This window comes from Ammospiza caudacuta, chromosome 4 (genome assembly GCF_027887145.1).
Source record: "Ammospiza caudacuta isolate bAmmCau1 chromosome 4, bAmmCau1.pri, whole genome shotgun sequence".
Taxonomy (NCBI): domain Eukaryota; kingdom Metazoa; phylum Chordata; class Aves; order Passeriformes; family Passerellidae; genus Ammospiza; species Ammospiza caudacuta.
In genome coordinates, this window is record NC_080596.1 from 45487594 (window position 1) to 45515568 (window position 27975).

General features: G+C 38.7%; 1 protein-coding gene across 2 annotated transcripts; it reads left to right on the forward strand.

The window, feature by feature from the left end:
* The first annotated feature begins 342 nt into the window (after positions 1 to 342).
* TRAPPC11 (trafficking protein particle complex subunit 11) lies at positions 343 to 23293 on the forward strand. 2 transcript variants are annotated; one of them, XM_058803235.1, is made up of 29 exons: positions 343 to 568; positions 1536 to 1705; positions 2123 to 2193; positions 3038 to 3152; positions 5437 to 5536; positions 6277 to 6350; positions 6574 to 6670; positions 7484 to 7617; positions 7919 to 8066; positions 8519 to 8612; positions 8964 to 9043; positions 9139 to 9217; positions 9299 to 9353; positions 10302 to 10447; positions 11470 to 11531; positions 11634 to 11766; positions 12352 to 12482; positions 12985 to 13140; positions 13622 to 13809; positions 14010 to 14158; positions 15743 to 15864; positions 16542 to 16661; positions 17021 to 17086; positions 17186 to 17342; positions 18929 to 19037; positions 19279 to 19370; positions 20260 to 20393; positions 20756 to 20923; positions 22377 to 23293. In XM_058803235.1, exons 1-29 carry the CDS (start codon positions 362 to 364, stop codon positions 22419 to 22421), a joined length of 3402 nt encoding a protein of 1133 aa, XP_058659218.1. In that variant the 5' UTR covers positions 343 to 361; the 3' UTR covers positions 22422 to 23293. The 2 variants fall into 2 exon arrangements, with proteins under 2 accessions (XP_058659218.1, XP_058659219.1); XM_058803236.1 differs by lacking the exons at positions 343 to 568; positions 2123 to 2193 and having other exon boundaries at positions 1561 to 1705.
* Positions 23294 to 27975: the final 4682 nt, after the last annotated feature.

Genomic DNA, 27975 nt, shown 5'->3' on the forward strand with positions numbered 1-27975 from the left:
CCTGCCATTGGCCGGCCGCGCGTCCCCCCGCTCTTCCTCCTTCCGCTCACTGGCCCCTTCGCGGTGACGTCCCCGCGCGGGCGCCCCTCACTGGTCCGAGGGGCGCAGCGGAGGCGCCGATTGGCCGCTCGCGCTGCCCTTCCGACGCTGCCCGGCGCTCGCTTCCTGAGGCGGCGGCCCGCCCGCGCCGCCTCCCGTGACCCGCGGCCGCTCCCAGCTGGCGCTTCCCGGCTCCATCTCGCCGCAGTGAGCGGCGCTACGGGGAGCGCGGGCCCGGGACAGCGGGGCGCTCTTGTGGCCGGCCTGGGCCGCCCTCCCGCCGCCGTTCCGCTGCCTCGCAGGCCGCCGTCCCGGGCGCAGGATGACCCCTCCATCTCACTGGGACTTCCCGGTGGAGCTGTGCTGCCGGCCCATGGCGTTCGTCACGCTCACCGGCCTGGACGTGGTGTACAACGCCGTGCACCGCGCCGTGTGGGACGCCTTCTGCGCCAACCGCAGAGCCGACCGCGTCCCCATCTCCTTCAAAGTGCTGCCCGGCGACCACGAGTACCCCAAGTGCCGGACGAAGGTAGCGAGCGGCGCCGGCCCCGGCGGGCTCCGTGCCGGCCCGCTGCCCCGGCGGGCTCCGGGAGCGGCGGTGCGGGACTCGGCGGCTCCCGGCGGGGAAGGGCCGTGCTCCGCTCCGCCTGGGCTGCCGCCCGCTGGCACCGCGCTCTGCCGGCCCTCGGCTGCCTCTGCCCCCGAGGCTGGAGTGGGAGCTTCAAGGCAGGGAATTGTGAGGGCGAAGGGGAAGCCGAGGGCGTTGTGATGGAGCGCTGTGGGTGCATAGGAAGCCCAGGGGTGCCTTAGCTCATGAGCCAGAAGCAGAGAAAGCCCGTGTGGTTTTAAAAGTACTTTTTAAAGTACTTGCTGCTCCTGTACATAGCATTAAGGTGCTTTGTAAAGTTTGAGCTTTGATAAAACCCGAAATTTAACTCTGGAGAAACTAGACACTTAATGTATTCTGAAAAAAATCCTAACCTAACCTCTAAAGCTATTTTTTACTAAACATTTAACTTTAACTGAGTGAAACACAGCAGAAGGAATATCTCTGCTATTCTTTCTGCTTTGCAACGTTAATGAGTTTAACTGTTATAAAACTACATAATTCCATGATGCTGGTAAAAACAAGGCCTCTAAACTGGTGTGTCCTTGCACTGTTTTGAGAGCTCTGTTTTCAACTGAGCCTAGTATTTCATACTAGCCTAGATTCTCATACATGGCAGTGTGTGAGACTTGCTCCAAAACTTGACCCTCTTCTCCAGCCTCCCTGGAATCTGTTGTTCTTTGCTGCTAATATCTCAGGCACCAGGCCCTGATGCCTGAGCTACTGAGCGATATGGCTTAATAGAAAGCAAAAGCTTGAGGGGAACAATGTTAAAGGCAAGATGACAAAGATATTAAGTGGCAGGAATGTCGAGGATATGCCCTTTCTCCTGCTATAAATGTTTGAAAAGGGGTTTTGTAGCTTGCTTCAATATTCTCAATATTTTCAGAGGACATCCTATGAGTGGTATATTCCAAAAGGAATCCTGAAGACTGGTTGGATGAACAAACACCTGAATTTGGTTCCAGCTCTTGTGGTGGTGTTCTATGAACTGGACTGGGATGAGCCACAGTGGAAGGAAAAACAGTTGGAGTGTGCTACTCGAGTTGAAATTGTCAGGTAGATTTTTTCACTTGCTTCATTATGTACTGCAAACTAATGTAAGTGTGAATTGCAGAATCTGTTTGCATTCTAGAACGTACACATTTTTTTCTTAAACATAAATTAAGAGGAACTTGAACTTTGCTTTTTAATATACAACTCAAAATAAAGAACTTTTTAATGGTTTATTTGTAAAACCATTACTTATTTTACTTCAGTAAAAACAGCCCCTGAAATTTTTCTTGCTAAACTCAACACAATTCTGTCCCAAAAGAAGGAAGACAGCATTTTTGAATGATGGAGTATATTGTGTTGTTTGGCTTTTTCATGTTTGTGGCATTCTTCCAGTGCTTCCATCTAGACTGATTTTTTTTCCTGTTTATTCAGAAATAAGAAGTGAAACCTTGACACTGTGCTATGTTGTCTTTATTTTAGGCAAAGTTTACAGGGAAGAAATACCAAAGTTGCTGTGGTTTTGATTCAGAAAAAAACACCATTGCCTCCAGGTACTTGAAAACTCTGTGCACAGTTGTGGAGTTCTCATTTTTCAGACGGCCCAGTGGACTGGGCTGACTTTGGTTTGTCACATCTGATGTCATCTACATTCATTAAATGCACTGTGACTGCAGCAAGGTGTAAGATAAAAAGAGCATTCAGGACAGTTGACCCTAAACATTTGATACTTTTATCCCTAACTTCTTCCTCTTAAGTTCAAATACATTTTTTGATACACAGTATCAGAGATGGCTTGTATGGTAATACATCTGACCTGCCTTCTTGTAAGCAAGTTGCATTTTAAGCATTGCTTGGGATCAGGAAAAGCAGTAAAAGCATTGAGAACCTAGAAGGAAGGGTATTTGGTACCTACTGAGGTCTTTTGTCTTAACTTGGTTTTAATCAATAAAATCTTGGAGCCACATGGAACTGTGAAATGTGATGCACTTTAAGTTCACGTTTCTGTAGAGCTACTGTGTGCTTTCTAGTGTCTGGCAAACCATGTTTTGTTTTTTGCTCTACCTGCTGTATGTGTTTGTCTTTCCAGGATGCCATTGTATTTCTCAAGACATGGGATATTTAATTCTGTGAGAGATGAAAAACTTACATCAGACTCGTAATTTTCTGCTAAAAACCGCTAGAAAGTTTCTGCATGTGTTCTGCTGGATGAAGCACATAGTACTCTGAAAGAAATAAGAAAGAATGTGCTCTTAGTTTTATCTTTATTAGGATTTTCAGAACTGTTTAGACCTTTTGGTCTACCTAAGGTTCATAACCTGACCTTTAAGCTTTTAGAACTGGTTTGACATTGCAGCACCATGTACCTCTTACTTGTGCTTTCCTTGACTTCTCTAGGGGAAGATGTTATTGCATCAGAGAGAGCTGCAGCTTTGTGTAATGCTTGTGACCTTTCTGGAAAATCCCTCTTTGTGCTTCCCCACACTGATCATCTTGTTGGCTATATTATAAGGTAAGTGTTGTAAAACCCCTGTCTTGCCCTGTTTGCAGAATGTGGGATGGCTTACAGGGCACCTGGCCTGCTGGCAGCAGATGGTGAACACTTGTCTCACAGGGGAAGAGAGATGTGCACACAAGAGTTAGCAGAGCTTACTGAGGGGGCTTTAAACCAGACTTAAAGTGGGAAAGGGATAAAACCAGTTTCACTGGAAATAAGCCTGGGGTCAGCATGCCAGTGTTGGACTGTTGGTGTGCTAGTGAGGGCCTTCATTCTGTGCTAGTGGAGATAGTGGATGGAAATCCATGCAGTGTCCAGTTCTGGGCACCTCAGTGCAAGAAAGACATTGAGGTGCCAGAGTGTGTCCGATGAAGGGCAACAGAGCTGGTGAAGGTCAGGAGCAAAAGCCTTCTAAGGAGCAGCTGAGGGAACTGGGGGTCTGTAGCCTGGAGGAAAGAAGGCTTGGGGAAGACCTTATTGCTCTCTACAACTCCCTGAAAGGAAGCTATAGTGGACAGGTTGGTCTCTTCCCCAGAGCTTTCCTTCAAGCTGTAGGATGAGAAGAAATCACTTAAGTTGCTTCAAGGGAGGTTTAGATTGGTGAAGAAATTTTTCCCAATATCCAAAGGGGTTATCAAGCATTGGAATAAGATGCCTAGGGAAGAGATTAAGTCACCATTGAAGGTATATTTAAAAGGCATGTGTACTGTGCTTTGGGACAGTAGGATGGGCTTAGTGGTGTGGCTTGGTAACAGGTTGACAGTTACATTTGATGATCTTAAAGGTCTTTTCCAATCTAAACAATTCCATGATTCTGATGGAGAATTTGAGAGATCATAGGTTGAGATGAATGCTGTTGGCACTGATTGTAGACCAGCAGTGAATGTTTTACCTGTTTGCTGGAATTCTTCAGGTTATTCTGATGAATTCTGCACAATTTCATTTCTATGTGAGGTTGAGTAATGACAGTCAGAGATATTGCTTTTAAAGAAATATTTGTAGATATCCCAAGTGGCCTTTTCTACTTCTACAGTGGTTTTGGCCCTGCTGGTTTGAAATGATTTTCCATACAAATATGTTTTTAGATTTATCTCTTAACAGGATTTTGGTTTTTCCCTCACTTTCACGCCCTGGCCATGTAGTTTTCTCCTTCTCTTTATGTAAAGTGGCATCTATCTGGTTGCAAATATTATGTCTTTGTCATTTTCTACATTTCTTGTGCCTTCTGTTTTGATATTTACATGGACTACAACTTCAAATAATTTAGGAAGGCCTTTCAAAAGCAGATTGAAGAAAGGTAAACACTTTTGTGTAGCTCTAAAAAGAAGGGCTCAAACTAACAAAATCATGTTTTACAATAATTAGTTCTAATTTTTCCGTGTATTCTCAGGGAGAAGACAGGTCACAGTCTGAGGTTAACTTTGCTCTCACCCTCATATTTATATATAAACAGTATAATACTCAACATAAATTAATGCTGCTATTGTATCCAGTCTGCTCACAAACTGCCCTGGAATTGATCAAAACAAAGTAACCATTACTTCTAGCTTTTCATATTTTTTTCAATGCTAAATTGAGATTATAGTAACAGAACTGGTACTTCAGCCTTTATTTCCTGCATGTGCCAGTGCTTTTGCATGTATTCCTCTCCTAGATTTTGATCTTTTTCTAGTTGATTTTACTCCTTACAATATATGCTCCTTAGGTCCTCCTCTCATGTTGCATTTGGTGTGCTTGTCCTTTGTCCTATCCCCCTGTGAGTTGCCGTGAGCTATTTCTCTTCCTGACAAGTTTCACTGTTACCTCTGCAACCGAGGTAGCTGTTGATGTTTGGGCAGAATGATGAGACCTAGTCTACCCTCAAAATTTTATTTACTGCTGTTTTTTCCTTTCCACTTCTTCCCCCACAGTCCAGCAAACAGATGCACTTCAGATGTATTCTGTGAGCCTCAGCAGGGTTTTCTTGTTTTGACTTAAGGGCATCTCTCATCTTTCTATTACCTTGCAAAATCAGAACAGCCTATCCTGAGACTATCTTAAATTAAATACTGGTGTTTGTTGTATGAGAAGTTAGTATATAAAGCTCTCAACTTACTTGTTCTACTTATTACTACCCTTTTTGTGAAAGGTTTTTGTCTGCTGACTGTTATCCTGTGTGGTAACTCAGAGGAGTTTAGTAATACCGCAAGATCCTTTGCCAACACTAAAATAAACATGATTAAAAGTAACTTATTTTGAAGAACTTAAGAATTTCTTTGGGGGAGAAACTTTGTGACACTTATGAGCAACTTTGTTGCAGGTTGGAAAATGCTTTCTATGAGCATGCACAGACTTACTATTATACAGAAATAAGAAGAGTTAAATCTCATAAGGAGTTCTTGAACAAAACCACTCACCAGGTAACATTACCCTATTTGTGAAATACTGTGCAATCTATTTTGCATGTTAAAACATGAAAATAAGTGTTTGTTATTTAAATGTTTTTATTCTTCCCTTCCATTTAGAGATGTCCTCTCAGTATAGTAAGTAAATTTGGTTCTATTTTCTGCAATGTAAACTTTTATTTTGATTGGTTTTGTTCTTACATTTGTCTTTCTCACATCTTCCTTAGAAGAGCTGCAGGGCAAAATTAAGTTTTCAGATTAAAAAAAGAAAAACTTCTCATTTATCTACGTGGTTTAGCATATTTGAGTGTAGCATCTTAAGTTGTGGGATGTGTTTCCCTTAGATATTTTGTACTCAGAATTGCACTTGATTTCAGTTTTTAACTTTTGCTTTTCAAATCTACTCAGACACATTGTGTTCTGTTGTGATTACCAGCTCTGCTCTCTTGGAAGCTGGAATCCAAGTGGTGAGCTCCAAACCACAATCAGCTCTGTTGGCATAGAGATTTTGGGGTGTTCCAAAGCTTCTCCCTTGTGCCAGGGCAACAGGCTTTGAATAGATGAAATCTGTTGAAAGATGACTGCTGGGTCATGGTGAACTATAGGCAGAGCTATTAGGAAACAGTTGCACAGTCACTTGTTTCAAGTCAAGTGCTGTATTATCTAAACTTCTGAAGTTACCACTTGTATCTCTTTGTAGGTAACAAGGTCTGTTTGGATGCTTGTGAATGATGTGCACTGGTTGTGTTTTGCAGCTTTTGTTTGTTAGACACCAGTTCAAAATAGCCTTCTTCAGTGAGCTGAAGCAGGATACGCAGAATGCTCTCAAGTAAGACTCATGTTACCTTCCCCTACTCTCTCTACCCCAAATTGCTGCTAAGCCATAAACTGACAAATATTTTCCTGAATGCAAAATTATTTGAACATGTATGTAAGGGGCAAGTTCTTCACTGGGAAGAATGCTCTGGTTGGAAGGCTGTTTTTCACTGTTGGCAGTCCTGTTCTAGAACTTTATTATCATGTGTGATTTAACTCTAATTATTCCTGCTTAGGAATTACAGAACTGCATATAATCTTGTGCATGAATTGAGGGCTCATGAAACAAACATGCTGGAAATCAAGACCATGGCAGGATTTATAAATTACAAGGTAATAACTGTACTTCTAGTGTTTGACAACTGTTACTTAAAAGAGAAAAGTTGATGCACCTTCAATGGGGAAAAGTTGTAAAGTTCAGTTTTATATTGCTTTTACAGAGATGGATTAGAAAGAGTTATCATTGGAACACCAGTTATGCTCAGACTTGCAGAGACTTCTGAATTCCACACAAATAAAGATTCTTAGCTGAAGTTTGGGATTATTTTGAAGGATTTAGGTTCATTTGAGATGCAGTCTTCTGAAAGAATAGGCTCTAACTCTCACTCTGAGCAGGGAGAATGAACACCAGGGCTGCTTGTTCCTTGAATATTTTTGTCTTCTTGCAAAGCTTAGGCCAATTTAGTTCAGTTACTGCTTGTTTGGGGAAGAAAGTAATTCTCTAAGAATCACTCCATACTTTCGTGGTATTTTGAGAACTTTTAGGTAAAGCAGAACTATCCCACCACTTACAAGAATCTTGGAGTTGTATTCCATCAAATTCCATTTGTGAACTGCAGGCTTCTAAATAATGATTTTTCTAGAGGCTCTGAAGTTCCCTGTTATATTTGACAGTGAGTTATGCACTCTTCTGTTGATGTCTTGGGCAAGAAGGGGATGATAAATAGTATTAGATGAAATAGAGAACCACATGGTTTCAGGTGTAGTACATTATGGTTTACACCTGTAAACCATAAACTTCCTTTTTTTTTAATGCAATTTTTGTTCTTCAGAAATATGTAGAATTAGTTGGGGGACTGGTGGGGTTGAGTGCTATTCCTTAGCAGCCTAACAGTGGTTTTTCATTTTACTTTTATCTTTACCTAGATCTGCCGCCTCTGTTTTCAACATAACACTCCACTGGATGCAATTGCACAGTTCAGGAAGCATATTGACCTATGCAAGAAAAAAATAGGAAGTGCAGAACTGGCTTTTGAGCATGCTGCCTGGATGTCTAAACAGTATGTTTTTGCTTAGTAGTGTTTTAGACAAACAGTGAACTTCAAAAGGTTTACTTGTCTAGACAAGATACCAAGTCTTAGTTCTCTAAGAGATGCACAAGAACATAAAATACGCTGTTGTTCTGTTTTGCATTGATCATTGACTGCTTTTCTCTTTGAATGAACAGAGTATGAACAAATGCAGCCATAGAACTTAGATGTGTCTTGAGTAACCAGAACTTTTATTTGTAGGGTACTTTTTAGTTAATATTGCTGTTCTATACACAATCTTGGTTATGAACGTTTTGGGTTTTTTTAACAGGTTTCAGGCCTTTGGTGACTTGTTTGATGAAGCAATTAAGCTGGGATTGACAGCAATTCAAACTCAGAATCCAGGTTTCTATTATCAGCAGGCAGCCTACTATGCACAGGAACGGAAACAACTAGCAAGTATGCTATGTAACCATGATGTAAGTTGGGAGGGAGAAAATGCTTTGTAATTAACCACATAGTGAAATCCCTAATGTAGTCTTAAATGGAAGTGGAACAATCTGTAATACCTGTAAATGAAATCCTAGGAAAGGATATGTGTCTTTGTGATGCTTGTTAACATTACATGTATTTGTATTGTATGGAAAAAGTTGCCCCAAGACAAATACATCAGTATTTATTTATTTACAAATAATTCTGATATGTTTTAAAAAACTTTTTAAAATATATTTTTGCATCTCTGGATACTTGAGAACTGACTTTGTTTTTCCGGTATATTTACATACGTACTGTGTCTGGTGACTTACAGGAAGCAGAGGAGCAAGAGCATTGGTACTAGGATATGGGGGGGTATTGTTTTAATATTTTTCTAACACTTATCTGGCAGAAGACAAAACAGGAACCCTTTTAATTGCTGTATTTGAATTTCCAGCCCTCTGTGCCATATCCCAATCCAGATCCCCTGGAAACACAAACTGGAGTGCTTGACTTCTATGGGCAAAGACCATGGCGGCAAGGAATACTGAGTATGTTTCTCTACTGCTATGGAAATAGGAGCTTGAATCCTTATTTGAGATCAGATTAGAAAAGGACTAATTTGTCTTAACATACACACTTTAAATGTTAAAATGTGCAGTATAAAGACTAAGTGGTTTGACTGTAATTTGCTGATTTTTGGTAGATTCTTAAAAGCATGGGGAAAGATAGTTGTGTTCTAGAATTTCCCTTCGAGGGAGATATAGCTGCATGTGAGGTAATAGAATATGTGAGGGTGTTTTGAGTTGAAGCTTGCATTGGATATTGCTTATGGTATAAATTGTTCCCTTTGGGTCTGGACAGAATTCTGATTTCATGGATTTTTGCATTGTCTTATGCAGGCTTTGATCTTTCTGATCCTGAAAAGGAGAAGATGGGGATTTTATCCCTACAGCTAAAAGAGAAAAATGTTCTTCACTCAGTAAGTTTTATTCTTTAAAAAAAAAAAATCTGTTGTTTTAACATGACTCTAATGTTTGCATATATAATGATATTGGTAATGATTTTATCCACTAGGAGCTAATAATCACTTTGTTGAGTAATGCTGTCGCACAATTCAAGAAGTACAAATGTCCAAGAATGAAAAGTCATTTGAGTAAGTATAGATAATCAGATGCATTTTAAAAATTTAATTTTGCAAAGGTTTTCAGTAGTGATCTGGATTTTTTTTTTCCAGTGGTTCAAATGGGAGAAGAATATCACTATGCTAAAGATTATGCCAAAGCTTTGAAGTGAGTATCATTCATGATTGCTTCTTTTATGTGCTGCCTTCTCACTAAGACCCCATGTTTTATTGCTATGGAATAATGTTGGAACCTTGTATGACATGCTCCTTGTATCTGGTTGTGATTGAAGGACAACCTATTGAGTCTATGAACCCCACTTATATTAAAGAAACTAAAACATATGAGTCAGTTATTACAGCATAAAAACTTCCTGCTCTGAGCTGTTGTGGGAATTTGCCATATTGGGCAAATTATCTATTTCTTACTCACTGATTGAGTGCTGTCTGTCTCTCTTGTTTGAAGTAGGAGAGATGTATTTGCTTGTTAGTAGGTAACTGGAGTTTACATGGAAGAGAAGATAGGCTAGGATAAGCAGATCAATTTGTGTCAAGTCTGATTGTTCTATGAATAAGCATTTTTTGTTTGTTAGGTAGATTTTTCTGAAGTTGGCAGAAATTCTTGTCTTGAATAGTTGATAAGAGTTTAAAAAATTACTGCTTAGCTAGTAACAGCAAACAGTGGTCAGTACTAGGAACATATTAAGGTGTGTGGTTTTGCCTGATAAAGATTGATGCATATGTTGTGGACCTTTGCACACTTTAAGGGGAATAGGAAAGAAAAGAAACATCTTGGCTTAAGGAACATTAAATTTCTTCTTCTCTTGGACTAAAGCAATTCTGTCCAGTTGCTGTTTTGCTAGTTCTTTGTGTGAGGACAGATGAGTTGTCTTGTGAAAATATTTCTATTTAGAAATAGAAAATTCAGGGAATAAATGTTTCTTTATCATAGCTTCATGCTGGTTTTGATAAATCATTGCCTTGTATAAACAGTAGGCTTTAATCTAGCATTTGTATTAGTGAAAATGAATTTTGTATTAATGATACCAAAAAATGCATGCTTCTAAAAAGTGTTGGTGAGCATAACTTGTTTCCTCTCAACCTTGTTGTGTTGCAGGCTGTTGGATTATGTTATGTGTGATTATCGCAGCGAAGGATGGTGGACCCTGCTCACCTCCATACTGACAACAGCACTCAAATGTTCATATCTGATGGCCCAGCTGAAAGATTATATCACATACTCTTTAGAGCTACTGGGCAGAGGTATTCTTCTTTGAATATTTTGAAATGTGACAAATCATTGTCAGACACAGTGCTTACAGTACTTCAAATTATTTGACTACAAAATAACTGTGTACTTGTGCTGGATTTTCACTACTTTCTGTGCTACACTGGGAGTTGAGTTGCATTCAAATAGACTGTGTTAGGATATCTGAGATGCAGAGCTTCATTTGAGACTGTTCAAATAATGTAACAGGAACTTCCTGAGCTTTGGGATGGCAAAGAACAGTAGTACAGCTAAAAGAGAAAAAAATTTTTTCCTAGTAACAAACCTAACACAATTTTTCTGGACTTTAATATCCCAAATATGCTTCTCCAAGACTCCTTCTAGAACTCTGCTGATGAAGTATGTATGTGGGATGTTTTAGGGGAAAAATGTGACATAGGGTGGCTCCACAGTAAAAATGCAAGGACTGGTCTGTGTAATGCCTACTCCTTGACAATGCAGAAATAATCCTTTGGGGCCCTAAATTGCTAATACCACTATTAGTGCAGGTGTGGGAAAAATGGCTTTGAGTCTTCTTAGAGCTAGCCAGGCTATGCTGCTTTGTATTGAAGAATAGAAAATGATGCAAAACTACATTTCTTCAAGAAAAGAATGCTTATTTTAAGTAGTCCTTGTTTCTTCCTGTCACCCACTGTAGTTGGTTTTTCCAATATTATCTGAGCTGGCCTCTTTGGAGTTCCAGACTTGTCTATGCTTTCTTCTGTTTTTAAACATAAACAACAAGGAGACATAAGCATTATTCTTCTGAGGCTTTGTTCCAATAAATTGCAAAATGCTTATCTAATAGAAAGATATTTTACTTGGTTCCAGTGAAAGTAAGAGGAAACATTTAAAATGGGAATGTCCTTTGTTATGGTAGACGAATGTTAGAATTTTTTTTCCCCTGGAATGTGTTGTTTGAATGATGCAATCTGAGTGTAATATTTACTGTTAAGTTAAGAGAAAAGTAGAGACCCTTGCTTCTGTCTTGTAATCTTTGTTTTGTTCTCTTTATTAGCATCTACTCTTAAAGAAGATCAGAAATCCCGAATAGAAAAAAATCTCATAAAAGTTCTGATGGTAAGTGGCAGAACTCCTATTCCCCTTTCAAATAATGCTAGGAGTGGTCAGTGTCTGGTAACCTTCTTTTGTTGTTCTTTGTAATCCTTTGCCTGCATACAGAATGAAAGCCCTGATCCTGAACCCGATTGTGATGCTGCTGCTGTGAAAGCATCACAGAAATTGTGGGCTGACCGTGTTTCCTTGGCAGGCAGTAACATTTTTACAATAGAAGTCCAAGATTTTATACCATTTGGTAAGTAAGAAAGCAAATTTACACTAGATCATAAATTTGGATTACACCTTGAAAGTAACTAATCAGGATGAAAATATGAAGGGTATATTAAAACTAACAACAGTGTTCCAGCCTTGCTCTGTTCCTTGTCTAAATCAACAAGATAAATAATGAGAGAAGTTGGTGGTCTCTTATCCCTGATATGGATTACTAAAGAATTCCCTGTTTTTTGAAAGACTTCTGATATTCAGGTGTCCTGTGAAGTAGGATTCTGAGGAAAGAGGGCAGAGTGTGTGCAGAGTAATACTTGCCATTGAAAAGGGAGCATGCATGACATCCAAATGCACAGGACTGTCTGTTTTTTTCTGGACATCTGCATCTCCTCTCCTGTGCAAAGGTTTTGGCCAAGTGCTGAAAAATGCCTTTCTGTGGCAGTGTTAGTTGCCAGATTTGTCCTTGCAAAACAGAGTTGTAAGAGTGTACACAGAACAATTCTTGCCACAGTCATGTCAGGAGTGTGCTTCTGGAATTTAATGTTGTAGTTTGTTTAACATCTACTTCTTGTTTCTTTTTGCTTTTCCTTTTTATTTTCTTTTTTAATTCCAGTACAGTGCAAAGCAAAATTTCTTGCTCCTAGTTTTCATGTTGATGTTCCTGTGCAGTTTGATGTGTACCTGAGAGCTGATTGTCCTCATCCTATCAGGTTTTCTAAGCTCTGCATCAGTTTCAATAATCAGGTACCTATGTTCTAACTATATCTGACTTAGTGATAGAAACTGATAATAAGAATGGAATAACATTTTATTGGTTTTAAGCATTAAAAAAAAATTGGTTTTGCCTAAAATTATGTTAATACTTAAGCTGAAAGATGTCTGGGTTTTTAATACATTATCTGTTGCTTTTGACAAATATATTGATACATTGATATATGGAATAAGACTGGTTAGTTCATCTGTCAAATCTAGGGTTTTTTATGAAGCTTGCTAAAGTTTCATAAGGATCGTTTTAATCTCTTATTTCTTCTGATTCGTTAAGTTATATTAATATAATGGATATCTTGTGTCAAAGAATTGCAGTGTAATTACTAGCTAGTTTAACTTTGATATTGTGAAAAGTTAGAAAAACCCATACAGTTTGATCCAGTGACACAGAGCTTTAATATTTGCTACATTGCCATTACTCTCTAAAGATGTCTTCTGAATGAATGTATCAACTTTTTTCCCCACTTCTCCATTGTAGGATTACAACCAATACTGTGTTGTAGAAGAAGCCTATCAGAAAAGTGATATTCTAGAACAGTCATCACAAGGAACAATGTGCTTAGTGCCTGGCAAAACAAGAAAGTTCTCTTTTAAATTTGTTGCAAAAACTGAAGATGTAGGAAAGAAGATTGAGGTTTGTTCTTTTGTTTTGTACTCTTCTTACTGTTACATACAATGAACTCAATCTACAATGCACCCCTGTTCTAGCACCAGTTAAAAAGTCACTGCAGTTCTGAATGTCTGAATTCTTGAAACTGAGTATCAAATTGAGTGAAACTATTGACAATGGCAAAACATTAAGAAAGCCAGAAAAACATAGAAAATTTTATCATTTTTTTAAAATATGAGTAGTACTTAAAAGTGAGTGGTGGTATAGTACTATGGGAGGGTAGGAAGTTACAACCTATTACACTGCTTGCACCTGAACACAGATGCTTTTTCCACTGTTGTCTCATTAAATGAAATCCTGGGGTGGTGAGGTCCTCAGTCTCCAAGCTGTCAGAAGCTTTCTGATGGTACATATATTTATGATGTCTGTCTGTGTTGGAAAACTACATTCCTACAGCAAGTGATCAGAAGACTCACGAATAGGTGTTTAAATTTGTGTCTGTCAGATCACATCTGTGGATTTGATCCTGGGAAGTGAATCTGGCCGCTGTGTGGTTCTGAACTGGCGAGGAGGAGGGGGAGATGCTTCCTCCTCTCAGGAAGCACTGCAGGCAGCACGGTCCTTCAAGAGAAGACCTAAGCTTCCAGACAATGAGGTGCACTGGGACACTTTGACCATTCAGGCCAGCACGATGTGAGTAACGGGTTCCAGACTGGTCTTTTTTTATTGAGTTGTTCCCATCATGTTGTTTTTCAGGAGTCTCACATCTCTTAATTTAATAGGCCATCAGTTGTGGGAACTTTTATACAATAGGATGTTTTAGCCTCCTTTAAACTAGGCTTAAAAGCAAGTTATTTAAGAAAGATACAATAACTGAGTCTTTTCTCTTACAGGATTATTTCTAGAGTGCCGAACATTTCTGTTCAGCTCCGTCATGAACCTCCTGCCCTGACTAATGAAATGTATTGTTTGATTGTGACAGTCCAGTCACATGAGGAGACAGTGGCCAAAGATGTCAAGCTTACAGCAGGTTTAAAGCCAGGTATTTGGAGTTATTTTCTTTTGATTCAACACTCTCATAATTGACTCCTTTTTGTGGATGCAGTGCAGAGAAATACAGTAAACTGTTTTTTTGCAGTAATTAAAAGCCAAAACAAAGTGAAAGTTGGGAATGATGAAATACCACTGGTAAGAGCAGCAGTTAACAGACTCATTCAGTTCTGATTATTTTAACCACTGCTTATCTGTGGTGATTACATAGGTATTTTCAGAGTATAAATCTTTAGAAGTTTGAAAGAAAACATGGAAGTTTTTATATTCTTTTCTGACTTTTTATTCTATTTGCTTGTAACTAATGTTTTCTTTTTCCCAGACAGAGATATTTTCCTTGCTGAGCTGAAAGCACTAGACAGTGCTAGATAAATGTTTTCTAAGTATAGACTTTGTGGGTTTTCTCTCACACCCACTCTGGTTTTTTTGTTTTCCCTGCCCTGGACAACATGGTTTGGTTTTTAAACCACTTGAAATTTGGGGAACAATGGAGCACTGAAGCAGTATTTCTTAGAAAGCAAAGGAAAAAAATGCATATATTTTATGTCTGAGTCCTAGCTGTCTCTATGTAGATATTTCTGACAGTTTTCAGTGTGTGAAGCCCAAATGTTATACTCGGTATTCATCTTTGTAGCAATTCTCCTGAAAGACAAAAGTATTTTTTTCAGTCACTAGAATATAGGATGCCATACATTCTGTGTATTCTGAAATAGAGTTTTCTGTAGAGTTGTATGGTTCATTAAAGTCACTGGAGTATTCTTGAAACTTGTTTAATTGGATGTTTGGGCTTGGCTCCTAAAGCACTGTTTAATAGATGGTCTTTGTTCTTAGGTTTTTTTTTTCCTTGCTTGATCTAATCTCTTTAACATGGGATATGCAAGGTCAGTGTGGGTTTGCTGATTGCATTAAAAGAACAATTGAAATCTGACATTTCACTTATAGGGAAGGTGATGTATTTTCCACAGTAGTAACTCTTTGGCAAGATGTGGCTTGTTTTGCTTTGAAAATTATGCCATGTAATTGCAGTAATGCCATTATTCTAGTTAAGCTCTGACTGAAGAATGGTGTCATTTAACATCTATACATTTCTTTTTATGTACTTTCAACACTGACTTGAAAGAAACATTTTTAAAATATGTGAAATCATTAAACCACATTCTTGAAAACAAAAGAATCACAGAAAAGTAAAACTTCCTTTCTACTTCATTATAGAATATCAAGAAAAACTCGGATCACATAATCCTGTTGTATTACATAGATGGTAGGCAATATCTGGATATAATTTCTGATTTTTGAGATTTTTTTTCCTAGCCCAAAGAGATGTAACTATAAACTTGCAAGGGTACAAATGCTTCCAAAACTTGGAAAATTTTGAGGTGTTGTCAAATTAATCTTCTGCTGGTACTTTTGAAAGATTCTCTTGACAAAATGAACCGTGTTAATTTCTCATGCATTGCTTTTAGAGATTTTTTTTTTTTTTTTTTTTTTTTTTTTTTTTTTTTTTTAGTTTTAGTTATTGTTTTCATGCTTTAGTGATGTAAGCCTGTGTGGATATGAAGACTGTTTTTAATCCTAGGGCAAGATGCTAACCTGACTCAGAAAACTCAGGTGACTCTTCATGGAACAGATGCATGTGATGACTCTTTTCCTGCACTGCTTCCTGATATCCCTGTAGGAGACTTGCAACCAGGGGAAAAGGTCAGGGCTTAAAACCTTACTTCTCTATCACACTCAAGAAAATAGGAACCACCTGATAAAAGATTCCCTTAGACAGACTTCAGTTTACTTTCTGGTATCTGAACCAATAAATTAAATGCTTATGGCATATTTTGCCTACTGTTTAGATGTAGTTTAGTATTCTTTTAATGAGATCATCTTTTGGACTAAATTGGAGAATAAGGTATGTTCTGGGTTTGATGATACAGCTGGGAGATAAGAAATAAGGAGGCTAACTTCAACTACTAATGAAATGTACTGCTTAATGGACAGTAGATAATAGGCAGCAAGTGTGTTCAAGATGGTAGAGGACCAAATATGCACTAAACTGAAGTTGTGACTAGTTAGTTAGAAGTTGGTTATGTCATGTACTACACAGTTATGGTTCTTTTTTTGTATTCTTAAGTAACAGACAAGCATCTGGAACAAATCCAGCGAAGCAACTGGAGTTGTGCTGGTCTGGTTAAAAACATTTGCTGCCTGATCCAGATTGTGCATTCTAGGAGATACATTTTGGTCAAAATAGTGCCCATTCTACTGTTGCCCTGTTGGACTAGTCAGGGCAGATAATTAAGTCAGATAATTAACAACTTTTGGACCGCTCTAGCCCTAATTAATGTAGTTTCGCTATAGCTCACACAGCCTCCTTTATTTTGCAGCTGGAAAAACCAATATACATCCGTTGTGGAACAGTTGGTGCAAGAATGTTTCTGTTTTATATTTCTTACTTAATCAACACTGTTGTTGAGGGGAAAGAAATCCTCTGCAGGTGTCACCGGGTAGGTTTTAAAGATGCACTGTCTGCATTTTATACAGATAAATTTGTGAAATACAAGAAATATTCTAAAAGCTGTAATTGAGTATCTTAGTAACCTTTCCAGGAGATAGAATAAATGCTAAGTCAGCAGTATGGTAGCCCTTTTTAGCATGAGTAGTTCTGTAGCGATTAGCAGAGGAAAAGTTTTCTATATTTGTTCATAAATATCTTTAAAGATACATTCTTCCTTGGGGAGGACTGATTAAAATAACAATTAAAAGTAACTTTATATTAATATAATCTTTGACATCAATAGCCAGGCCTTAAGTTGACTATAACTTTTTTCCTCTATTCTTCCCATCTCTTGTGTTGCTTCTAAAGGATGAAACTGTAACCATAGACACAGTATTTCCTTTTGATGTTGCTGTCAAATTTGTCTCCACAAAGGTATGTGTTGGAAAAGTTGTTCATGTTTTGGAATCACAGCACTTTGGAGTCAAACCCTGTTTAGTTAGAAATAGTCAGAGCTTGTGTGTGTCTCTACAGCTGGAGCACTTGGACAGAGTATTTGCAGATATACCATTTCTGCTGATGACAGACATCTTGAGTGCCTCTCCTTGGCCTCTCACTATTGTAACAAGCAAGTTGCAGCTGTCAGCTTCCATGACCCCAGTAGATCAACTGGAATCTTATGTGGAGAATGGTAAGTTTCCTTAGAGTATGTTCTCTGTCAGGAGGATACTTTTTGCATAAATTGGGAGTAATAAAGGGGAACACTTTAAATAATGTTTGTTTATTGAATTGGAAGTGGAAGAAAGATGCTTAGTACTCTAGTTGCTTGCCAGAATACAACTTGGACTGCAGCATGCTTTAGAATTTAGTTCTGCTTCACTAGGTCAACTAAATAGACTTGGATGATGGATGGTAAAAAAAATCTGATTATACTAGACATGAGGGGAAGCACCTGAAATACTTCTGAAATGCAACTTCTTAGATATCCATATCAAAAGATACTCAATATTTCCAGTGTTTCTGGGCCATATATACTTTCTGTAATGCACTTTACCATATGATAGAGGCAGTATCCAAAGGCCAGTGATCCAAGTCCATGATTACTATCACAAAACTGAAAAATGTGAAGCTAGAAAGGGTAGGTTATAAAGAACAACTGGTAGTAGCCAACTTTTTTTTCAATATTACCACAGTTTAGTAACTTATTATTTGCATTTTAAAAAGTTATCTTGATGATCTCAGCCATTAAAACTGCAGGGTGTTAGCTTTGAAGTTAAATAATTGGAGTACTTAAAAGTAGAGCTGATCCAACATCTTCCAACGAAACATCTTCTTTGCATTTGTGGCATCAGAGATGTGAATTATGTCTTCTGTCAAACTGTGGATGCAATGAGCTATTCTGGGTGGCTGCCATGTGGGACAGCTGTCCACTCATGTAATGAAGGACTTGCAAGGCTCTACTTGATCTGTTGATTCAAGGATTGCCTGTCAAAAAGCAATTATTTCCCAGATCCTTTACTCTTCAAACTATGATATTTCATCTTCAGCTCTGGCACTTTGTGCTTCATGGCTTCTGGCTGATGCTCAGAAAGAGCTAAGTGCCAGGACATGGGAACCATGTAGGTATCAACTGTTCAGCTGTCCATCTTTTGGTTGATGGGGTTTTTTAAAATATTAATGATAAATTTTGAAAGACCAAAACCTATTTTCTTATTACTTTTTTAAAATCACTCTCTACATGTAAAGGCACTCCTTTTTTTAGTTTATTTGAGTGGACAAACAAAGAAAAGAAGAAAAGTGAGAATTCAGTTTCACTGAAAAGCCTGTAGATGTTTCTTGTATTCCTTCTCTTCCCCTGCCCTCATCCATTTCAGAGGGAGAGGGGATGTGTCCATGTTAATTTTAGTTTTCAAGCATTAGAGGCATCTTATGCTGATGTCTTGGAGTCTGCTGTAGAAGTGTAGAATTTGAATTGACATTATTTTGCTTTTTGTGTGTGTTTATGAACTCTAAATTTGCAATGATTCATTCTATGTGTACATTAAAGATATTATAATGCTGTCCATGAAGTAAAGTGACATGTATTTGTGTATGTTACCCTTTCATGTATTAGAATACTTCCCAATCTATTGGATTTATACATTATATAGGTATACTTTGAAAAGCACTTGAAAGGCCTTTCTGGCTGAATGCTTGTGTTTGTGTCATATTGCATTTCTAGGCTTGGTGGCTTAGGCTGTTATTATGCTTTGATTTTAAACAAAATCTTGCTGATAGTTGTTTTACAGACAGGTGAGAGTGCCAGTGAGTGCTTTTGCCTTCGATGTCCTCCAGTTACTAATGCTAGTGGAGTGGCAACTGGATGTTATATAATTTCCTGGAAGAGGTAAGTATCTCTTGGCCTTGATAAGGAGAGAAGTAAGCTGGTTTGGTTTTAGGAATGATAGTAAGATGTTGGGTTTGGGTTTTTTTTGGGAATGAGGAGGAGTGCAAAAAAGTTCTGTATTTTCCTGTAACAAGCACTGTTTAGACTTTGGACCTACTAATTACTACTTAATTTGTATACTTACTTGATAGTTTATGTAGTGTAATGTTCAACATGGTCTGCATTTGACTTTTTCCTGCAGAAGTTCACCTGTGGAAAGTGTCCCTGTTGTTAACACAGTCATCACTCTGCCACATGTGATTGTAGAGAGCATTCCCCTCCATGTTAATGCAGGTAATATTGATTTGGCAACATACATGTCCTAATTAGAATTTCAAAGACTGACAAAATTTTTACAGCACCCAGAGCTGTAAAATTTACTGTAGCAAAATACAGAAAAGTGGTACTGAATGTTATGGAGCTAGAGAAAGATACTCCCTCTAGGCTTGCTCTTCTTTCCCCTTGAGGGGAAGAGGAGGTTGGTAGTTGCACAAATGTGTTCTCCTGAAAGCTGTCAATGGAGCTGACATAATACTCAATGTGTGTTATGTGGCAGCCCAGAGACTGGAGTTTGCTCTGCTGATGCTGCCTTCCCAGTAGGTTTCTCTAGATGCCTATGGCAACAGTTGTTCCATCCACCCACGTTCTGGGTGCATCCCAGGAAGAAACAGACTGGAGGGCTGGAGATGCTTGTTGGCAGGTGAAATGTTTCTTTTGTAGCACTTCACCTGCACAAGAACAGAGGGAGGTTGAAATGCCCACCAAACACACATCATTTCAATGCTTTCCTGAGCTTGGTTTCATTTGTACTGAGATTCTTCCACTATCCTCCTATCCTGTTACAATTTGAAGGAGCTTCCTGACAGTATCTGATTAGATTTTGGTAAGCTGAAAATAGTCAGCAGCAATGGAAGTGACTTCCTAGTTAGTATTCTTGGGCAGTGTTAGCAGCTGGGAGGTTTGTAACTAGATGTTGAAACATAGTACTGAAAAACTATAATAAAGGTGTGTTCTGTTGTTTAATATGTTTCTAAAAAATCTCGTCAGAAGGACTTTAGCTGCCTAGTGCTTGTATCTTTTTTCCTTGATCTTTCACTGCTTTTTGCAATAGACCTTTTTTTTTTTTTTTTGAGTGGAACTTGAAGATGTGTTTTGTTTGAGATAACTTACTTTCTCTCCAAAGATCTGCCATCGTTTGGTCGAGTCCGAGAGTCCTTACCTGTGAGGTATCACCTGCAAAATAAAACCAATTTAGTCCAGGATGTGGAGGTGTCTGTGGAACCCAGTGATGCCTTCATGTTCTCTGGCCTTAAACAGGTACAGAATTGTCACATCCACTGATCCTGCTGGTAGTGAAGAGTACATTAGACTTACACTGATGTACAGAGAGGATAAACTCATTGGTTTTTAGATGTTTAAAGTAAGGTAAATTCTGTCTGGAAGAATATATGAACGCAGATTCAATTTTGGGCTAGATGGAAGCCTGTCTAGGAGCTGTTTGTCATGTCATTCACAGGTAACATGTTGTTTTGGTATAGAAGCAATACTTCAACTAGAATTGGAAATTAGTTGCATTCTTTCCAGCTTCAGAAGGTAACCAGTGCATAAATAGAATATAGGCAGAGCTTTTGAACACAGACTTACCTGTGGTTGTGGCTTTCTTTTCTTCTTTTGTTAAGATCCGTCTTCGGATCCTCCCTGGCTCTCAGCAGGAGATGCTGTATAACTTCTATCCCCTGATGGCTGGCTATCAGCAGTTACCTTCTCTGCACGTTAACCTGCTGCGATTCCCTAGCTTCACCAACCAGCTGCTCAGGCGGTTCATACCAACACACATTTTTGTAAAGGTAAGGCTGGGAGGAGTCACTTGTGTTTCAAGGCTCCCCTTGGGGCTGCTCACATTCTGGGGACAGCCACCCCAGCTGTGTTCAAAGCTGAGTGTCTCTAAGCAGGCTAAAATGTCCAGCTTGTAACAGGGTCACTTGCTTTGAAAAATCTTGTGTTGTGCATTGGTGTTGTCAGCCAAAATCTTTAGGAAGTCTGTTTCAGTGCAGTATGTATTTGGTTACCACTAGGTGAATGAGCTGAATGTGCTTGACATGTCCCTGATGTTCTGTTCCATGTCTGACTCTATAAAAGGAGTTTTAAAATTGCCTCTATTTTGAGCACAGTAGAGCAAGCTAAGTAACCAAATACTTTTAATACCATGATTCATAGCACTTCTGAAAAAAGTGTTTGAGCAACTCATATGACTAAGTTCAGAGACACTGTAGCATCCCACACATCCATAAATAACTTCTAAAAGCACATTCTGTCAGTGAATCAGTCTAGAATTTTTTTTTCATAGGTGGTATAACTCTGAAAACAGTTCAATCATGCCATGAAAAACAGATCTTTTTACTTTTTAAAAATCATTTAAATCCATTTGCCCAAAACAGTGCTTTCTCATTCCACTGCTGCTGTCTCCAGAATATTTGTTCACTTTTTATTCAGACTCTTAACAAGCAAGGAGCCCAAATACTTGTTTATATGATTTGAGATGTACTTATTCAAAAATATGCAATCATGTTCCTAGGAAATTGGCCTGGTGTTATTTGAATTTTGTTTTAATCGAAAGAGATAGGCAGAACTTACTTTTTGAGTGTGCTGACACTCACTGGCTCTTCAAGACTGGTAGTCAGGGTGTCCTCCTAAGAAAATAGAAGAGGCATTTTTTCTCAAAAGCGTGGTGTTCATAAAACTCCTGTGGACTCTCAAGCTTCAGAATTCTTTGCTTTTGCTTTGGAGTTGTAAGAACATTAGAAAGCCTTATTGTAAGGATGCCTTTTCTTCTTTAGAACTTCTTCCTTGCTCTCTTCTATCTCTAGTGATGTCGCTTAAAATTTCTCCAAGAAACTGTCAGTCTAATTCCTGTTTTACACATTAATATTTATCAGCTTTCTATACTGCAGTAATGCTTCCAGCTCTGATCAGCCAGGCCTTGTCCAAGCTGTGTGTGTGAAGGAGGCATTTACCAGGGCAGTTGAGGAGCTGAGGCCTCCAGGGGCCAAACTGAAATTTCATTTGGATGTCCTGTGTGTTTGTGCCACTGTTGGAAACCTTTAGGAGTAGGATAAGCTTGATTCTACAATGTAGAGCTACATTGACAACACAGTGTGTTGCAGACTTAGTTTCCTAGTAGTCTATCTTTTTTGCCTGGGTGTGGGTTTTTTGGTTGGGTTTGGATTTTTGAGGGAAGGTTGTTTGGGTGGCTTGTTTTGTCTTTGTTTATTTAAATTCTCTGTCTTTATTTTCTTAAAGCCTCAGGGTCGCCAAGCAGATGACAACTCAATTGCAGCTGCATAACTTTGAGACCTGTACCTCTGCACCTAAAGAAATGGGATGTTGCACAGAATATGTAAAGCTCACTTTGATCAAACCATAAAAATTCAATTTTATTTTGAAATTACAACTCTTAGCAGAACTAATGTTTAAAAAAAAGCTAGTGTTTCATAGACTTTCTTTAGGGAATAAACACATGGGGAAATCTTGGTGCTTTATTTAACGGGAGCATTCTTTTGAAGTTAATTTTGAATGTCAAACTCTGAAAAGTGTTATTGAGGCATATTAAATGTCTTGAATATTTAAGAAATGCTAATTAATTTGACCAAACCTGAAAGATGTTTTCACAGTTACCAGTGCAAAGTGCAAAATTTGTATTTACTATTAAAAAAAAATTACCATTTTTTACAGAAGTTTGTCCTGTGCCACTTGTGTTGAAGACAGAGCAGGTTGTGCAGTAGCACTGTAAATTACAGATGGCTACATCTTACTGTTGCAATTGAGCAGCTTACTAGTCCTTTAAAACCATAACTCTCAAAAGGCACTATTTCTCCTAGGTAAGCCATACATCCAATTTTGAATTCAGCAGCTAGTTTAAAGAACAGAGATTCAGTCATACCAGTTGGACTATCCAACCTGGAGCTGGTGTGGTTTGGGGTTACTTCTACACACAGTTTCCAGATTAAAAACATGTCTTGATATGCTCCTGCTGTGTGAATTTAAAAAATAAACATCCTACTGTTGTACAGCTCTGGATGAACTGGTGTGTAAAGTACAGTAAAATATGTATATATAAAAAAATGCATTGTGAAAATTTGCGTTGTTTAACTTTCTAAATAATTACATTTTGATTGCTTGGGAAATACCTTATTTATTGTCAAAGTGAAGTTCTAATAAACTGCTTGTGACAGAGTACTTGTGAAACTGTCCCTAACTGCGTTGCTTTCACAGTTTTTTTGTAACTCTGATCTCACTTGTGGACTGATACATCCATCTGTGGCATTGAGGTCCAAAAGAACAGCTGGGATACTTGAAAGAAAGCATGAGTGAAGTCCTGAAAAAATATGTGTGAGGATATGCTGTTTTTCCATGGAGTGCAGAGGTAGCTGTATTATGAGGGTTTTTCCAATGTATAGATGGGGATGAGAAGATGACTGACAAACTGTGCAGGGAAGAACAAATTAAACCTTCCTTATTCTTTGCCTAATGTACTGAACTAAGTGGCAGTCATGGAATAGGTATCTTATCTTTCTCTTTTGTTTTAGGGGTTTTTTTTTTTAGAGTGGAAAATGTATTTCTTTTCCAGATTTTTTTTCTCTTAAGTAATCACTCAGGTTGCAGCAATGCTGGCACCTCTGTTACTTCTTCTTGAAAGACATGTTGATGCAAGTAGTGTAAGTATTTGGTGGAGAATCGGGTGCCTTCTCCCACCCCCAAAACAGTCTAACAGTGATTTTTCTCCTTTTGAGAAAGGGTATGACATAAAATATTTTACATAAAATATTTATGGTTACAATAATGTCGAAGTCTTAAGGGAATTGTGTAAATACGTTCCTACTTAAAATTGTGAGTAGTAAGAATAATATGGAAAAAACAGGAATGCAGGCATATGCCACACCGTGGCAAAAGCTTGCTACTTTGCCATAGTCACAATTCCTGTTCTTTCATTTGCAGAGGGAATCCTTTCTTGTTTTGTATGATCTTACTATAGCTGTAAATACTACAAAGCAAATATTTTTGTGCTAATTGTCTCTAAAGTGCTAGGCACATCTTTTATCCTATGTAAATGACTGATGTGAATGAAAACATGCAGCAAGCAGGAGCCACCTTGTTAAAAATGCTCGAGAAGTGATTAATGATGACTGTCTTTCTGACTCATAAGATCTAATGCTGAGGGGAATGTTTGTGATTCATTACCCAAATCCCTTTAGAAGTCTTAAGGAGATATTCACATATATTTCAGGGTAAGTGCAATCTTTTTATTATTTACTATATTTTAATAAGCACCATTCACACTTCAATGTGTACTACATAAAGGTAGTCTATTTTAATTTGAACTAATTAAGTATCAAAGAAAGGAGAAGCTACATATAAGTTTAAAAATAGCTTTCAGGGAAAAAATATTGAGATGAACATGTTCAAACTGCTACTGAGCTGAAGACCTAGCCCTAGCACTGTAGTTTCCTCCCCTTTATGCTACTTGCTGCATGAGAGGGGGAGAACTTGTCCCATCTCAGTGCTTGGGAGGGGAAGAACATTTCCCATCCTCTCTGATCTAGCCTACAGCAAAGTCTGGAGTGGAGAAAGTACTCTGTTCCTTCTCCATTGCTTCCAACCACTAAACTCTAGTTGTAGGAAATTAAGGAAAAGTGAAAGTTTCAAGGGAAGATTTTAATTTTAGATTAATTTTTAGTGTCTTATAGGAATTACTCTCAGATTGTCGATTTATAGAGGAGTTTGAGTTTCTGCCAGCTTCCTTTTTTGATATCCTAATGAACAAATTGTTTATTTTCATGCTTTCTCTGTCTTCACCTGGGAGATTGGAAGCCTCTTGGGGGTAAGAATATTCTGCTAGTACCCTCCTTCAGGTTTGAGGTTACTGTGTCTAAAGTAAGAAGGAAAAAAATCTCAAAGGCACCTCCTTCCTTAAACCTTCTCTGCTGCTTCATTTTCCAACAACAAGCTCCTGCTCCTTCATGTCTTTTCAGGGAAGAAGTTTGGCTGAAGGAGAGCAACATGGGTATCTTACACCAAAATACATTCCCAACCCTCCTCCAGGGATGGTTTTGGCAAGAGACTTCTAGGGCTAAGGGGGCAATCTCTGCTGTATTCCAATGATTAGGCATGCTACCTGGTTAACTGAAGTGGAGGATAGGGTGCTGTGCAGGACTTGTGACTGTGTTTAGTTCTCTCAGATGCAGGATGCCCATGCAGAGTGCTTTGCATCTCTCAGCTTTCAGTGTATCAGGTGTGCCCTCACAGACACTTGGCTTATTAGGCTGCTGAGGCAGCTCCTGCTGACCAGTGTCCTGGGTTGTAAAATAGTACATGATTAATAACACTCCTTACCTCACCAGGAATATGGTTGTTGAGTAGCTGTGAAATGAGTTGTGTTTTCAGTAAAAAAGTGTATATCCCAATTTTGTGCTTAAAGAAAGTCCAGAAAAGAAGTTTATATGATGTGTGAAATAATTTCAGAGAGTGGTTTCTTTAGAGCTCTCTGCAGGGATGGTTTTGGGTACTGTCTGAAAGAACTAGATAAGGGGAAAAGTAGTTTCATCTGCTTTGAGGTTTCTGCTGGAGTAAACCCCAGAGATGAAGAAACCTAGTAGAGTTGTTAAATGCCACCTAGAACCTGTTTAATCCTACTAAATTTAAGGGCTAGCATGCTGGGTTACATCCGTCTGCTTGCAGAAATCCACAGAGCTGCCTTCAGATAACATAGATGGAGACTTGTCTAGATGGAGACTTATTGCAAGCTGGTCAAAACTTATCCCAGCTGTTCTGTACTTTGGGATGTCAGCAATCTTCTCTACTGCCCAGAATGTCATCCATGCCGAGTGTGACTCCCTGCCTTTCCCCTTGCGGCCAGAGAGGGCTCTACAGAAGCAAGCTCACTGCTTTTCAATAAAATTGTTTGAAGGTTCCCTTCACACTCAGGCAGTGGCCTTCCTGCTTGCTTGCTCATGCAAATAGGTGCTGGCTTCCAGAGGGCATTGGGGCCTTCTGTTTGATGTCTGTATGTTGAAGTTTCAGTCAATCATTCTAGAAGCCTAACTGTTCCTCCTCCAACAGTATTTTTACTTTAAAACATGCACACACTTTCCCCACATAAATAATTTTGCATACAAAAGTTTAACTTTTTTGTACTCTTTAGCAATGACTGTGGGGTTTTTAATACTTTAGAGTAGATAAGGGTAAATCTTGAACTTGTAAATTTTTTTTCCTTGAGTTTTTTTTTTTTTGCTAATCAGTATTTAAACTACTCATTTCCCAAAGTATTTCAATAAGTAATTAAATTAATTAGCTGAAATATATTGAATCCCGTAGCTTCTCATTATGTACCTTTTATATATGCATACATGTATATGTACTCATACCTAGGTATGCCAGTGAAATAAATAAATTCCAGTAAAAGAACAATGAATACCTAAATCAGGATGAAACCCCTCATATTTCAGTTCCCTGTCCTACACAGAAGACATTCCAATAGCCTGCAGCTTGGGATGAACTTAGCCTGATTTTTCTTGCAATGCCATAAAAAAATCTTCTTAGCACCTGTTTTCACGAGCAGCAGAGATGGGGTGGCTGTCTTGCACCCTCAACCAGGGGCATTCCAAGTGCCTGCTCCAGCCCTAAAATAAACAAAATCATGGCTATGGGCCTGCTTTACAGCAGCCAGTCCTTTGTCCCTCCAGAGCCACCAGCTGTAAGCCTGGCATAAGCACATAGGTACACACACAGATATATAGATATATACACCCTCTGTTCTGTAACTGACATCAAGGAATCCCACCTCAGCATCTCCTGAAGCTTGGGACTGGGACATATGTGCTCAGTAATGGATTGCTTTCTCAAAATAACCTATAAGTGACTGTGCAAACACTTGTAATGATAAATATAAAAATATATATGATAATTACAGAAGGAAGGAATATAGAAATGTACTCAAAGATATCAAAATGCTCCCTATTTGGTTTTCCATAGAATGCTTTCTCTGTGCACCAACATTAGGAAGATACAAAACAAAGTTATTTTAGTCCAGTTTTCAGGCACCAGCCTCTTTCTAACAGGAAAAAATGCTGATTCTTCTCTACTTACTACAAAAATTACCTTATAAGACAAGATGTTTATAAGAGGTTGCAGAGGTCAGACAAAAGTTATCTTTAGTAAAATCTCCCTCTCTCTTAGGGTCACTGCTCTTCCACTGAAGACTTTCATGTGGCTAATGTAACAATTGCTTGCATTAATTTATGACCTCAAAGATACTCATCACTTAGAGTGGAATTGGACTTGAGAAACTTTTAGTTCAAGTACTCTTATACCAGGAACAAAGGGATGCTGATAAGAACAATTAATGAATTCAGTGAAGGAGTTTTTGGGTAGTGAGAGAGGAATGCTCTTATCTCCTCAGCCGTGTACTACTGTGTACACCAGCTAAGTTTAAAATAAATGTTTTTCTAATTCCTGGTTATTTTTCCCTAAGTAGGTCATGCTTTTTGCTGGAGCAACCTGATATTGCTCCACTGACTGGAAAGGAGCTGTGCCCATTTGCAGCTGGGGGGAACCGGCACAATTTCTTTGTGCCACGGTTACTCCATGAGATGAGGCATGCACTGCTGAGCAGAGCACATGAGATCTACCTGGAATTTCATTGCCAGAGGAAAACCAGCCTTAGTAACATGCATGATCAGTTATGAGCTATCCATGATGAGCAGAGGGCATAGTGTTTTCTGAAGGGAAATAGAGATGTACAGCTATGATTAAACTTTGTGTTTGTTACTGTAATGCAAATCAACGTGGTGAACTTTGGCTTGTGATTGCTGTCCTATTTCTAGGTAAATTAATTTGATGTTTT